The sequence below is a fragment of the Onychomys torridus genome, chromosome 8 (assembly GCF_903995425.1).
Source record: "Onychomys torridus chromosome 8, mOncTor1.1, whole genome shotgun sequence".
Taxonomy (NCBI): domain Eukaryota; kingdom Metazoa; phylum Chordata; class Mammalia; order Rodentia; family Cricetidae; genus Onychomys; species Onychomys torridus.
Window position 1 is genome coordinate 90980741 of NC_050450.1, and position 13631 is coordinate 90994371.

Here is a 13631-nt window from a genome sequence, read left to right on the forward strand (position 1 = left end):
CACATTTATTTTAAATAAATATTAATACACAATTAAATTTATACCATACTTTACAAATATCATTAATATTCATTTTTCATTTAAAAGTGTCCACAGCTGGGTATGGCAGTCCATGTCTGTAATCCCAATATTCAGGAGGCTGTGCAGGAGGTTCATGAGTTGAAGGCCAACCTGGGCTACCCAATGAATTCCATTCAGCCAGTCAGACACTGTCTCAAAAAAAAAAAAAAGAGGCTGCCATAATGGAAACCTAGGTCCTCAAAAGTCTGAACTCCCTGGCCAGAAATACAGCTTTGTAATGTGGCCAGTTCACCATTACAGACATACTTCTCATCAAATACCACCCTGTGAAAGAGGGAGGAAAATTAACAAGATTCTTCCACCCAGCTCTGGGTTAAACAGCCCATGTAAAGTCTCAACTCCACCCGAAGCAGCAGACTTTGGACAAATCACTGAGTGAAACCTGACCTGCTCAAAACGATAGCAGATGACGCAGATCAAAAGGATAGGATGCGAGCAGGGAAGAGCCGCAGAAACCCCATCCTGGCATACAGTCTGCCTCTAATTGTCATGTCCCCACCACGACCTTATCCCCTCTTTGTCACCACGTGCTCATACACACATCTAACAATTCTGTTGTTACTGCTGTTTGTTTGTTTCTAGGGACAGAGAACAAGCCCAGAATCTTTCATGTCTTAGATAAAGGTTCTGCCACTAAGCCCTACTTGGCAAATGTTAAGGGGCCATTGTGGGCTAGCCTAAGGGATACAAAGAAGTGAGGAAAATCCAACCTGTTCTCCACTTTACACAATGTAAGATCTACAGTGGATAACCACACACACTAAAGTAAATCTGCAGTTTAGCTTAGGAGAGAGTCTGTAGAACCCCAGAAATTACAATTCGGGAATACAGAGTTTAAGTAGCCTCTAAAAGTCAAATGTAAGGTTTGTTTTAGGGGGATAGAGATGCGGCTCAATTGCAGAAACATGCTTGCCTAGCATGTACAATGTCCTGGCTGAATCTCTAGTGCCACATAAATTGGACATGGTGGTACATATTTATAATCCCAGCATTGGGAGGTAGAGGCAGGAAGATCAGAAGTTCAAGGTCGTCTCAATACATAGCAAGTTCAAGGCTAGTCTGGGATACATAAGACTGTGAAAGAAATGAGAGAGGGGGGGGGTAGGGAGATAGCTCAGTGGTTAAAACCACTTGTCGCTCTTCCAGAGAACCCAAGCCAAGTTTGGTTCCCAGCATGCACATGGCAGCTCGCAACCATCTGTAACTCCAGTTCCAGGTAAGCAGACTTCTTCTGGCCTCCTTGGGTACTAGGCACACAAGTAATGCACATACACATAGGCAAAACACTTCTACACTTAAAATAAATTCTGGGGAGTCTAGAGAGATGGCGCATCAATCAGTTAAGAGCACTGGCTGTTCTTCCAGAGGACCTGAGTCCAATTCCCAGCACCCACATGGTGGCTCACAAATTGCCTGTAACTCTACCTCCAGGGGATCAGACATCTTCACACAGACATACGTACAGGCAAAACACCAACGCATATAAAATAAAAATAAATAAATCATTTAAAAATAATTTTTTTGTTTGTGGTTTTGTTTGTTTTGTTTTTTGAGACAGGGTTTCTCTGACACCAGGCCAGCCTCTCAGACTGCCTCTGGTGTGTTGGGCTTAAAGGCGTGAGCCACCACTGCCCGGCTAAAAATAATTTTTTTTTTTAAATGTTAAAGTTTGCTTCCCCCCTCCAAGATTTTTTTTCACAATGCCACCCCAGAAATATGCACCCTCAACTTCATTTATCTGTTCCATGGTGCATCTGTGGAGGTCAGAGGATAATTTTCAGGAGTCAGTTCTTTCCTTCCATTGTAAGCTCTGGATATAGAACACAGGTTGTCAAGCTTGCTTCATAATCACTCATACCCTCTGAGCCATCTTATCCTGCCAGTCCTAACTTATTGTTAGAAAGTGCAGGGAATGTCTGGAACATTCTTAAACCCACAACACTGAGCAGGAGGCCCGTTGTTCTTTGGATCTCATTTTAGGGCTGTGACTAAGGAAGAAACATGGGTCCCCTCCAGAAGATAAGCTTCAGGAGACATAAGAAGCTATCAAAGATTATCTCCAACTTGCTTCACGCCCAGATGACTGCCCTTGCTTTTCCGAGGGAAGAAACCTTTTTGCCTAAGATTACTAAGTGACTGTATGGTATGAACTTATTTTTCTGTAAGACAGAGCCTCAGCTGGGTATAATGGCACAAACCTTTAATCTCAGCACTCAGGAGGTAGAGGCAAACGGATCTCTGAGCTCAAGGCCAGCCTGATCTACACTTCAAGTTCTAAGACAGCTAGGTCTATATAGAGCCTGTCTCAAAAATCCAAAACAAAAGACAGAGTGCATTGGCAGCCCAAGCCAGCCTGGAACTTGCTCTGTAGCCAAGGGCGACCTTGACTTTCTGCTCCTCCTACTTGTTCTAGGATCACAGGTAAACCTGGCTTATACAGTGATGGGAATTTAATTTAGGGCTTTGTGCACTGTTGGCAAGCACCCTACACAACTAAGCTACATTCCCAGCCTCTCCAATGTAATCTTCTGGCAACAAAAGTACGATCCCATCTCTCCCCAGCTAAAACTCCATCAGTGGCTCCAAGACTTTAGGATAAAGTCCATATTCTCCCACTCTTCTGCCCAGTTCCTGACTGCTTTTCCAATAGTAACTTTTTACACCCCCGCAGATGTGTGTGTGTGTGTGTGTGTGTGTGTGTGTGTGTGTGTGTGTGTGTAGTACTTAGAAGTGAACCCAGGATCTCAGGCATGCTAGACAAGCACTCTACCACTGAGCTATCTCTAGCCCTTTTGTATTTTTTTATTTTTCCACAGGGTCTCACTAAGTTGGCAGGCTAGTTGCTCTATTCCCTCAGCCTCCTCAGCAGATGGGATGATAGGCCTGTACCACTAACCTTGCTTTCAATCTCAGTATGTTCCTCATCCCCCAACCTACAGCTTTATTGGTCTCAATATGGTACCTCAAAAGCACCACCCTGGGCTGGGGAGATGGTTCAGTGGGTAAGAATATTTGTTGTTCTGGGCATGGTGGCACATGCCTTTAATTCCTGCACTCAGGAGCAAAAGCAGGGGGACCTCATTAGGTAACCCAGGCTGATCTCAAACTTGTGATCCTGGCTTATCCTCAAAAATCTTCTTTAAAAGATTATATTTTTAATATGAAATATTATATATTTAATATTTTAAGTGTATGCCTGTGTATCTGTGTGCAGGTTTGTGCATATATGTTTTGGTACCTATAGAAGCCAGAAGAGGACTCTGGAATTCAAGATGGCCTCAAACTTAGTGTGTTACTCCTGCCTCTGCCTTTAGAGCTAGGATTACAGGCATGTGCCATCACACCTGGCAGGGCAAAGTGCTGTACTTAAGCTCTGAACTACAAGAGCAACAGGGTCTACTGGGCAGTGGTGGCGCACACCTTTAATCCCAGCACTCAGGAGGCAGTGGCAGGCGGATCTCTGAGTTCGAGGCCAGCTTGGTCTACAGAGTGAGTTCCAGGACAGCCAGAGCTACACAGAAAAACTGTCTCAAAAAACGAACCCTCCTCCATCCCTGTCCCCCCTCCTCCAAAAAAAAAAAAAACAAAAAAAAAACAAAAAAAAAGAATGGCAAGGTTCACAGAAACCTACATATTCATTCTTCCTTGATCTTACTGAGTGTTTGTTGTTTGTACAGAAACCAACAACACAGGACTGGGAATTAGAATAATAGATGTAAGTTCTCATTCAAGCTCTGCAATGGGGCATCACTAAGTTTTAGGACAAGTACAATTTTCTTCAAGTCCCCTCCCCTGTCTTCTTTACAAGAGCACGTAAGTTAAAGGAGGCAATAGAAAATCAATGTCCCGATGGTGAGATGGTTCAATGGGTCAGGGTGCAAGCATGCACACACACACACACACACACACACACACACACACACACACACACAAAGAAATGTAATATGTTGGATGTAGAGGTTAGCGCACAGGGAACCCTTATACACACAAGGCAGGTCCTCTACTGAAACAGAGTCTTGCTTCTGGAGAGGTGAGTAAGGGTGACAAGTTGGTAGCTTTGATTGCTTTCCAAAACTAAACAGAAATGGCCAGGCAATGTTTGCAGCTTTGGAGTCTATTTACTTTTCTGAGCCTGACACTAATGTAAGAGGAGTTGACTATATTTAGTTCTGTGTTTTATTTTGTTTTCTGTTCCTGAGTCAGAGGGGAATTGTTTCTTCTTTTTTCATTTTTGCAAAGGCAAAGATCATTTCCCTTTTTGGCCGGCAGCTCTGTGATGGTAAGAACTAGTCTTCTTTCTTCACCTACCATCCTCAACACAAATAGGAGCTCTCTAAGCCTACATCTTTGGGCTATCTTCTCAGGATTATGATTAGATTAGTTAGTGACAGCAGGGAGACCCAAGGGACTGAGGCATTCAGGCAATTCTAAGACAGATGTGGCAATTATCTTCCTAAAATCGATTTTCCTGTGGTGGTTGCCTGTATCAGACAACATGATTGTTGTGATGATAAAGAATTAAAGAGGGAGCTGGGGGTGGGTGGTAGTGGTGGTGGTGGTGGCACATGTCTTTAATCCCAGCACTAGGGAGGCAGAGCCAGGTGGATCTCTGTGAGTTCAAGGCCATCTAGGTCTACAGAGCAAGTTCCAGGACAGGCTCCAAAAGCTACACAGAGAAATCCTGTCTTGAAAAACAAAACAAAACAAACAAATAAATAAAATAAGAATAAAGAGGATATAGAGTAGATAGATCCAGATTTATATACAGATTTTTGCCACCTACAAGCAATGTACCAACTTTTCTGGAATATGTCTTTTCATCTGTGAAAAAAAGGAATAATCATGGCATGCACTTTCTAGGCTTGTTAAAATTGTACAAAAGTCTTACCCCACAGCCTGGTGTGTAAGTGCTCATTAAGGGGGTAGGGGGGCTCAGGAGGCCTCAACCCTAGACTAAGAACACGGGCAACTAAGGAATGCTCAGAGTGGAAAAATAGACCTCCCGAAGGAAGAGCACACCAGCCCTGACAATCGCACACATACATTATTCGGTCTGAGCAGGCTGTATTTACATATTTAGGAAAACACACACACGTAACGATTAAAGTGAAAGAGGCCATGAATTTGAGGGCAAGATGAAGGGTATATGGGAGGGGTTATTGGAAGGAAAGGGAAGGGGGAAAATGATGTAATTATATTATAATCTCAAAAAAACCCAACCAAACAACCAAACAAAAACTTGAGATGGAAGTCTCTAGTGGTAAATCAAAGGGACAATGTAAGAGCTCGGTGCAAAACTAGAAGCCCAGAAGCAAAAAACCGTAAGCCTCCCCTTCAAGCAATCAAGTCTTCTGGCTCAGGATCAGCGTTCAACACACCCACAATCTGCTGCCTCTGGCTTTTAGGTTTGCAAAGACCCAGGTCTGCCTAGGCCGGAGTCGGGAAGGCAGCCGAGAGCAAACCTGGCTTCTAGTAGGAAAGCCCTCTCCAAGGGGCAATGGGCTCTTGGCGAACCGCAGCCTCGGACCTCAGTGTGTTTCACTTACCCAGGAATGGTAACGGTTCTTAACGGCAGCCGATAACGGCTCACCTGTGCCCCGATGCCTATCAAGGGTACGCTGAAGTGAAACCTTGGACTTTGCAACCTATCATTCGCAAAACGCTAATTCAATATGGAACTGCAAGTCCCAGCATGCCCCGCGACCACCCTGCAAGGCGTGGGGAACCTCCTCGCCTCAGAGCGCGGCTGAACCTAGGGGCTTCCGGAACTGCTGCCCACTCCTTCCAAGGCATCCCTTCATGATTTCTGGGGTTTGTAGTCCACTTCGGTCCAGTTTCTTGAGAACAAGCAGCCCTTAGTGTCAGCTTTCCTCACAAAAACTACAAAACCCAGAATACAGTGCATATTCCTCCTGTCCAATAGAAGCCCTCCATGTAGCGGGGCGCGGAGCCCGGCTCTCGCAACCCAAGATGGCGGATGAGAGTGAGACAGCAGTGAAGCTGCCGGCACCTTCGCTGCCGCAGATGATGGAAGGGAACGGAAACGGCCATGAGCACTGCAGCGACTGCGAGAACGAGGAGGACAACAGCTACAACCGGGGGTAACGAGTTCCTCGTAGCCCAATTCCTGTCCGGTCTCCCACAAGCTGGGTCTCTGGGGTGCGGGGAAGTCACCGGGAGCTTAGCCTAACCCCACCCCCATGTTCTTATTGGCTAAGGCACTGAGATCCTGCCTAGCGATTGGTTTTTGTCTTTGTCATTTACCAGGGTGGGTGCTCGGATATTAAGGGTCGGAGACATGTAATACTTTTATTATGTAAAAGTTCTGTATAGTGTACCATTCGTGTGCTTCAGGCACGATGGGGAAAAGGAACATCTTGAACGGTGGGTCTCAATAGTACAACGCAGAGCAATCTAGAAACTGCAGTTCAGAAGAACGTTACTTATAAAGGAGTATGAACAACGTGACTAGCAATAAACTAATAATAAAGCATTTCGTTGTAGTTCACGGTCAATGAGGAAATTCACCAGGCTATACAAGCCATGTATATAATTATGTTGTAAAATATTACTGTCAGAGAATTCGAAAATATAAACTCACCTTATAAATCCTGTGTTATTAGCGATGTGATAATGTTTTGACTCATTCGGTGTCTTTTGCCTCAAATAATCCGTAGGTATTATTAGAGTAACTCTTCCTGTACCTTTGTTAACTTAATGAAGTAGCTCAAAGCTTCAACAAACGGATGCTGCTTCTTGGAGAATATGTGGTACTTGTGGGATACTGCTGCTCATCTTGTACTTTAGGGTCTTTCCGGGGTGTTTTGGTTTTTTGAGACAGGTTCTCGATGTGTAGTTCTGGCTGATCTGGGACTTGCCATGTAGAGCAGGTTGTCCCCAAACTCGGCATGATGTTCTTGCGTCTGCCTCTCAGGTATAGGGACAACTGTTACAGGCCACCATGTAGCTCTTACTATAAGTAATTGCTGTCATTTGTTACTGGAGAAGAAGAAATGGGCCAGGTATTTGAGTGTTGTTGTTTTTTCCAAATAAGTACACCTGTAAGCCAGTCACAGTGAATATTTTATTTTTGTTTACATTATTTGTCTGCTGCTAACCCCCCCACCGTCCATCTATCTGTCCATCTGTCTATTTGTCTCTGTGTGTGTGTGTGTGTGTGTGTGTGTGTGTGTGTGTGTGTATATCATTTCCCCCCTGTAAGGAGACTTGTAGGTGTGTACTTGTCTGAGTGTGTGGTATTCTGATTTTCAAAGCCAGCCTTTGTTATAACCAGCTTGTCATTAGCTGTAACTGGCAGCTCTTAACTTCCCCCTTTCTCCCAGTGAAAACTAAGATAAAGGTGGAAGGTCATAACCATTGGCTACACTCATTTATTCTATCTTAGAGATGGTTGAGCAAAGGATTAAATGATTAGCAATTTGCCTGGGAGTGAGTTTTGGATTTAAAAAAGATCTAGCTTTCTTTACCAGCATGGGGGAAAAAAAAATCACAAGAATGTGGCAGAAAAGGAAGCTTGCCAAATTTGATTTTTTGACTGTGTTCTGTTGCTATAGCTCACAACAGAGCTAATGTAACAGCCTTGTTTAAACCAGCTATTCCCAAGAATGGAATCGCTGAGAAAGAGGAAGTAGGAGCTGGAAGAAGGGACAGGCCAGGCCTCTTGAGAAAAAGTCCCTATCTGAGAGAGCACTGAATGTGAAAGTCGTTTCAGAAGTGAAAGTATGATGTTTCTTTTGTTCATTCTGTAATTGCACTTTTTCTCTGTGAAACTGTTGCCCTGATCACTGCCAATCTTTTTTGTATTCTGAAAAACTATAATCAGTTTGCAACACTTTGCCCTGAGCTGGGGTGTAGCTTAGCCATAGAGCACGTGCTTACCATGCTGCAGGCCCTGATGTTCAACCACAAGCATGAAAACCAAGAAAATCCTGTTTGCCAGGAAGTTCTTTGTTTTAGTTATGGTTCCACAGAGTAATAGCTCCCCTTTCCCCAAATCTTTGGGAGTGACCTCCCTCCTCCCCTCCCCCCAGGAAAGTATTCTGTTACCAGCTACGGTTTTAGTTTACCAAATCTGGGGGTCTGTGAAAATGAATTAGTTTGGCAGGTAAAAAGCAAAGGTCCTACCTAGTCAGGAGAGAGTCTACTTCTGACACTTAGAATCCACATTTTCTCTTAACGTTCAGAGCAAAGTGTTTTGGAAAGAGGCAGCATCACCCTGGGAAAGGTATGGACTTTGGAGTCATTCAGACCTGCTTTGAGCAGGATGTGGTGGTGCAACCCATTAATCCCAGCACTCGGGAGGCATAGACAGGTGGCTGTCTGTGAGGTCAAGGCCAGCTTTATCTATATAGCCAACCAGTATGGGTTTCATAGAGAGACTGTCTACAAAAACAAGCTAAAACCTGGTTTGAAAGCCTGGTTGTGATCCCAAGATCAACACTGTGGTCTTGGGAAAGTTTCCTTATCTACAGTGGTTTATGAATTTAGAGAGAAACATTAAAGGTAGCTCTTTTCTTTCTTCAGATTTTCCTGGCTTGCCTTCCATCATATTTACAAACTGTATTTTTGTAGTTTTACTATAGCAATAATAATGTGTTTGACAACTTTTTGTGTCCAGGTCTCTGTCTCACGGTGCATGAGAACAAGGATTAATTATGTCCTTGGAGATGCCTGGTGCTTAGTAGGTGTTACTAAGTGTTGGGTGAATGAAGGCAAATATTAAAGTGCCTGGCCTATCTCAGTGCAAGGTCTCTTGTAGCCCAGGCTGCCCTCAAACTCATTTTGTGTTGAGAATGGTCTTGAATTTCTAGTTCTCCTGCCTTCACTTCCTCAGTTCTGAGACACAGACACATCTCCAGTCTCCGATCTTTCTTGTGTGTGTATTTTCGACAATAAATCTTGTCTTACTACAGTGTGTGTGTGTGTGTGTGTGTGTGTGTGTGTGTGTGTGTAGGTCAGAGGACAGTTTTGAGGGGTCAGATCTCTCCTCCTATCTTGTTAAGGCAGGGCTTTCATTGTTTCTACCTGCCATGCACTCTGGTTAACTGGTTCCCGAGCTCCCAGATGAGTCTCCGATCTCTTCCTTGAGTCCTGTCCTAGGAGTGCTAAGATTACAGGTGTGTGCTGGCACAGCCAGTTTTGGTTTGGGGTTTGTTGTTGTTTTGTTTGCGTGGTTCTGAGGATGGAACTCAGGTAATCAGCTTTCACAGCAAGCACTTTTCTCACGGACCTACAACATTTTGTGAAATACCTATAGAAACCAGCCACCCTCCAGTTTATTATGGAAGTTCCTTTTTTTTTTCTTTTTGAAGTATTTCTTGCCCTCCATTTCCTGTTTTATTTATTTTAGTTAAAAACTTTAATTGTGTGTATATGTATGTGAGTAGAGGTACCTGAGGAGAGCTTAAAAAGGCATCACAGTCCCCTGGACCTGGAGTTATGTGTGGTTATGAGCCTCTCAACAATGGACTATAGCTTGGAAGTGTAAGCTACATAACATGTCTTGTGTGTACACACTACATACATGAATACTACATAATATATATATATTACTAATTACTACATATATATATATATATATATATATATATATATATATATATATATTAGTGCAAGCTACATAAATCTTTGCTTGCCTAAATGTTTTTTATTCAGAGTGTTTTATCCCAGCAACTGAACTGGGAACTGAACTCTGCAGTGTTGGTAAATGTGCTCTTAACCTCTGAGGCACCTCTCCACCCACACCTTTTTATTTGTTTGCATATGGGTGTGTGTACGTGTGTGGGTACACTAGAGATATTGTCTCCTGTGAAGAAATTTAAGAAGAAAGGTAGCCAGGTAGTGGTGGCACACACCTTTAATCCCAGCACTCGGGAGGCAGAGCCAGGCCAATCTCTGTGAGTTTGAGGCCAGCCTGGGCTACAGAGTGAGTTCCAGGACAGGTACAGAGCTACACAGAGAAACCCTGTCTTGAAAAACAAACAAACAAACAAACAAACCCACTCTGAACAAAAAGCATTTAGGCAAGGAAAGATTTATGTAGTATGGACGTATGTAGTGTGTACACACAATACACATTATGTAGCTTACACTTCCAGGCTGCAGTCCATTGCTGGAAGACAGGACAGGAACTCCAGGAGGAACTCAAAGACAGAAACCATGGAGGAACACTGCTTCGTGCTCACTCCTACACTTGTGCTTAGCTGGTTTTCTCCTCCTCCTCTGCTGTGTTCACATGTATTTATGTCTGTGTGTCTGCTGTGTGTCTGCTGGTGTCTGTGGAAGCCAGAAGAGGACATCCGTTCCCATGGAGTTACAGATGGTTGTGAGTCACCCAATACGGTGCTAAGAATCAAACTTGGGGCCTCTAGAAAAACAGCTAGTGCTTTTTTAAAATACAGGATCTTACTATGTAGCTCTGACAGGCCTGGGACTTGTACCAGACTATCCTTGAACTCACAGAGATCCACCTGCCTCTGCCACCCAAGTGCTGGGATTACGTAGTAGTGTGGCACTGTGTCCAGCACTACTAGTAGTTGCTAGACCATTTCTTAAGGCTCAGTTTCCTTCCTTATCCTCGGGACCACCTGCCTAGGGATGCTGCTGCCCACAGTGGGCTGGGCTCCCGTGTCCGCTGGACACGTCCCCAGGCCAGTCTGATCTAGGCAGTTCCTCAGTCCAGTCTCCTCTCAGATGACTGATCCGGGCTGTGTCAGGTAACTAGGGCAGAAGGTAAATCCCGCCAAGCTCCCTTCCTTGCTGTGTCTCCCCTTGTCACAGGCGGCGCTATTCATGCTGTTTGTCAGCTTGTGACTGCATCCAGCACTTGGGAAGAAGAGATCTTTTTAGTTCTGAAGCCCTCTCTTCATTCTGCTCTTCAGCTTTTGGTTTTTCAAAACTAGATCAAAGCAAAATGAAGAGAACTCTTGTCGCTGATATCAAATAAGTATTCTAATTATATTTCCTAATGAAATGGTAGTAAAAAGAAACTAATCAAGAGCTGCTTCAAAGAGAAGAAACTGGAGAGCAGAAGCGAAAAGCAAATGAAGCCTATTTCAGGGAGACTGCTGCCCATGGCAAACTGCTTTTGCTGATCTCCCACATCGTTGAACTAATATGCTCACTCCAAAATCTGTCAGCTTTGCCAAGCTGCCAGTTAACCCTTTCTCTCTGGAGCTCAGGGAACGGGGGCTGCAGGAGGAGGATGCTGTAGCTTTTTCTCTTCTTTCTTAAAAAATCTCAAATCTCTGTTTAAAAACAAATTTACTTCGTTTCTTTGTGTGCATTTTGTGTGTGCATAACAAGCTTACGGAGGTCAGAGGACTGCTTGTGGGTCATTTGTGTTGTGTGGGTGTTGGTGATCAGGTAGTCAGACTTGGCTATAAGCACCTTTATCCACTAAGCCATCTATCTTACCTACACCTTCATTTTTTATTTTCATTCATTCATTGGTTCAGGTTTTTTGAGACAGGGATTCTCTGTGTAGCCCTGACTGTCCTGAAACTCAGATCTTCCTGCCTCTGCCTTCCAGTGCTGGGGCTAAAAGACCTGTGCCACCACACTTGGCCACCCCCATTCTTTTTGCTTGTTTGTTTCAGTTTGTAGCAAGGCTAGCTTTAGACTTGTAGTGAGAGGTCACTGCCTCACCGCCTCAGCCTCCCAAGTGCCAGAACTACAGGCGTGAGCCACAGCTCCTAATTCAGCAAGCTCTACTTTTTTTTGTTTGTTTTGTTTTTTTTTTTTTTGAGACAAGTTTCTCCGTGTAGTTTTGGTGCCTGTCCTGGATTTCACTGTGCAGTCCAGGCTGGCCTCGAACTCACAGGGATCCGCCTGACTCTGCCTCCCAAGTGCTGGGATTAAAGGCATGAGCCACCACCGCCCAGCCAAGCTCTACTTTTGAAGCCTCTTTCTGATTCCTCAGAGAAGGTGTCCTTGTGATTGTTCCCTTTAATGTACATGAAATACTAGGTTCTCTCTGTTAAGCACCTAAAATTAACAACTGAAATGCCCTGCCAGGACGGTACTTGCTTTACACAGTTTGTCTGGTGTACTGATTGAGGAGCAGCTGGAGGTGGCCTGGAGTTGAGTGCCTGCTGTTACTGCTAGTGGGTGCTAAACCCTAAGTGCCAGTTTCACTCGGGAAGGCCAGTTTGGCTTTTGTTGGGAGCCTGCACCTCGACCTCTGACACTTAGAGATCTGCTTCGAAGTGGCTACATGTGTTGTCCCTCTGGGACTGACTTCTGTGTTCTGAACTTTTTTTTTATCTTTTGGTGGTGGTGCTGATGCTCAGTCCCAGCACCTTACACATGAGAGGCGCAGCCACTGGGCAGCACTCCTAGCTCCTGCATCCTGTAGCAGCCAGAGTCCTCTCTTTGGATCTCTTCAGCAACTTGTGCATTTTCTCAGACAGGGAGTTGGGTGGCAGTGGAGCGGGGTGGCTCTTTAAACTCTCGCTGATAGACCAGGGGCGTCCTCAGTGGACACGGATAGAACATGGAATAGCGTTTGGTTTGATCTTTGACTTGCCAGGTCACGCAAACTCAAACTGTTGAATTTCAGTGTTTATCTCATTTTGGTCTTGTTTTCTGCTGGTCCAGCTTTTAGTCACTTCTTCTATCAGGGTCTTTGTGAGCTCTCAAAAATAGCTCTCCTGCATGACAGGAATTGGCTCATTCAACACTCTAAACATCCAGAGAAGGCAAAGGTGACCGTAAGAGCAGGCTTCTGTAATTCCTGCCTACAACCTCCTTCCATAGCCTCCGAGTGCCTCTGTGGCGGTAGGAATTTAGGAGTCACAAGCAGGTCTTGTTTTTTAATTTATTACATTTTATTTATTTGCATATGTGCACATATGCCACAGTATACATGTGGATACTTGAAGGAAGTCAGTTCTCTCCATTCCACCATGTGAATCCTGGGTTCAAACTCAGGTTATCAGGCTTGGCAGCCATCTATTCCCCAAACTCCCAGTCTAACTGATGGGTGGGGATGTGTGGAGTTTGGGGTGCAGTGATGCAGTGATCCAGCACCCGCAACGGTACAGAGACTATGCAGCTGACAGTGACTTCTGCCACCTGGCTTCCTCCTGAGTGTCCTTGTAAATGTCCCTCTGTCTATCTGTCTCTGGGCTTTGTGAGTACTAGGAGGATTGCTGGCGAGTGTATCGTATCCCTAAGGGTGACTTCTCTTGCAAAAGGCTCTCCTGATGTTGAAATTAGAACTAGAGTTCAGGATTTATTTCAGTACCTTTCTGGGGAACACTTACTTTATAGTCCCTAGAATTAGCTTTTAGCTTTCAGAGACAGAGAGTGGGGAGCTGGAGTCATGGCTCAGCTGCCAAGAGCACATCTTGCTCTACCAGAGGACCTGAGTGTGGTTCTAGCATGCATGTCAGGAGGCTTATGACTGCTTGTTACTCTAGCTCCAGGGAATCTGACACCTTCTAGTCTCTGAGAGCATTGGCACACGCATGTACAAACATACACACATACATAAAAGTTAAAAAATTAAAACTGGGTATGGGCTGGGT

General features: G+C 44.5%; 2 protein-coding genes across 2 annotated transcripts in view; one reads left to right on the top strand and one right to left on the bottom strand.

The window, feature by feature from the left end:
• Window positions 1-5773, bottom strand: part of Dcakd (dephospho-CoA kinase domain containing) — a 34572-nt gene extending 28799 nt beyond the window's left edge. The window contains exon 1 of the mRNA XM_036197956.1: window positions 5628-5773. The gene's annotated coding sequence lies outside the window, so the exon portion shown is untranslated. The remainder of the gene's footprint in view (window positions 1-5627) is intronic.
• Window positions 5774-6005: 232 nt separating this feature from the next.
• Window positions 6006-13631, top strand: part of Nmt1 (N-myristoyltransferase 1) — a 33203-nt gene continuing 25577 nt past the window's right edge. The window contains exon 1 of the mRNA XM_036196440.1: window positions 6006-6182. Within this exon, the coding sequence (XP_036052333.1) occupies window positions 6052-6182 (131 nt within the window). The 5' untranslated portion in view covers window positions 6006-6051. The remainder of the gene's footprint in view (window positions 6183-13631) is intronic.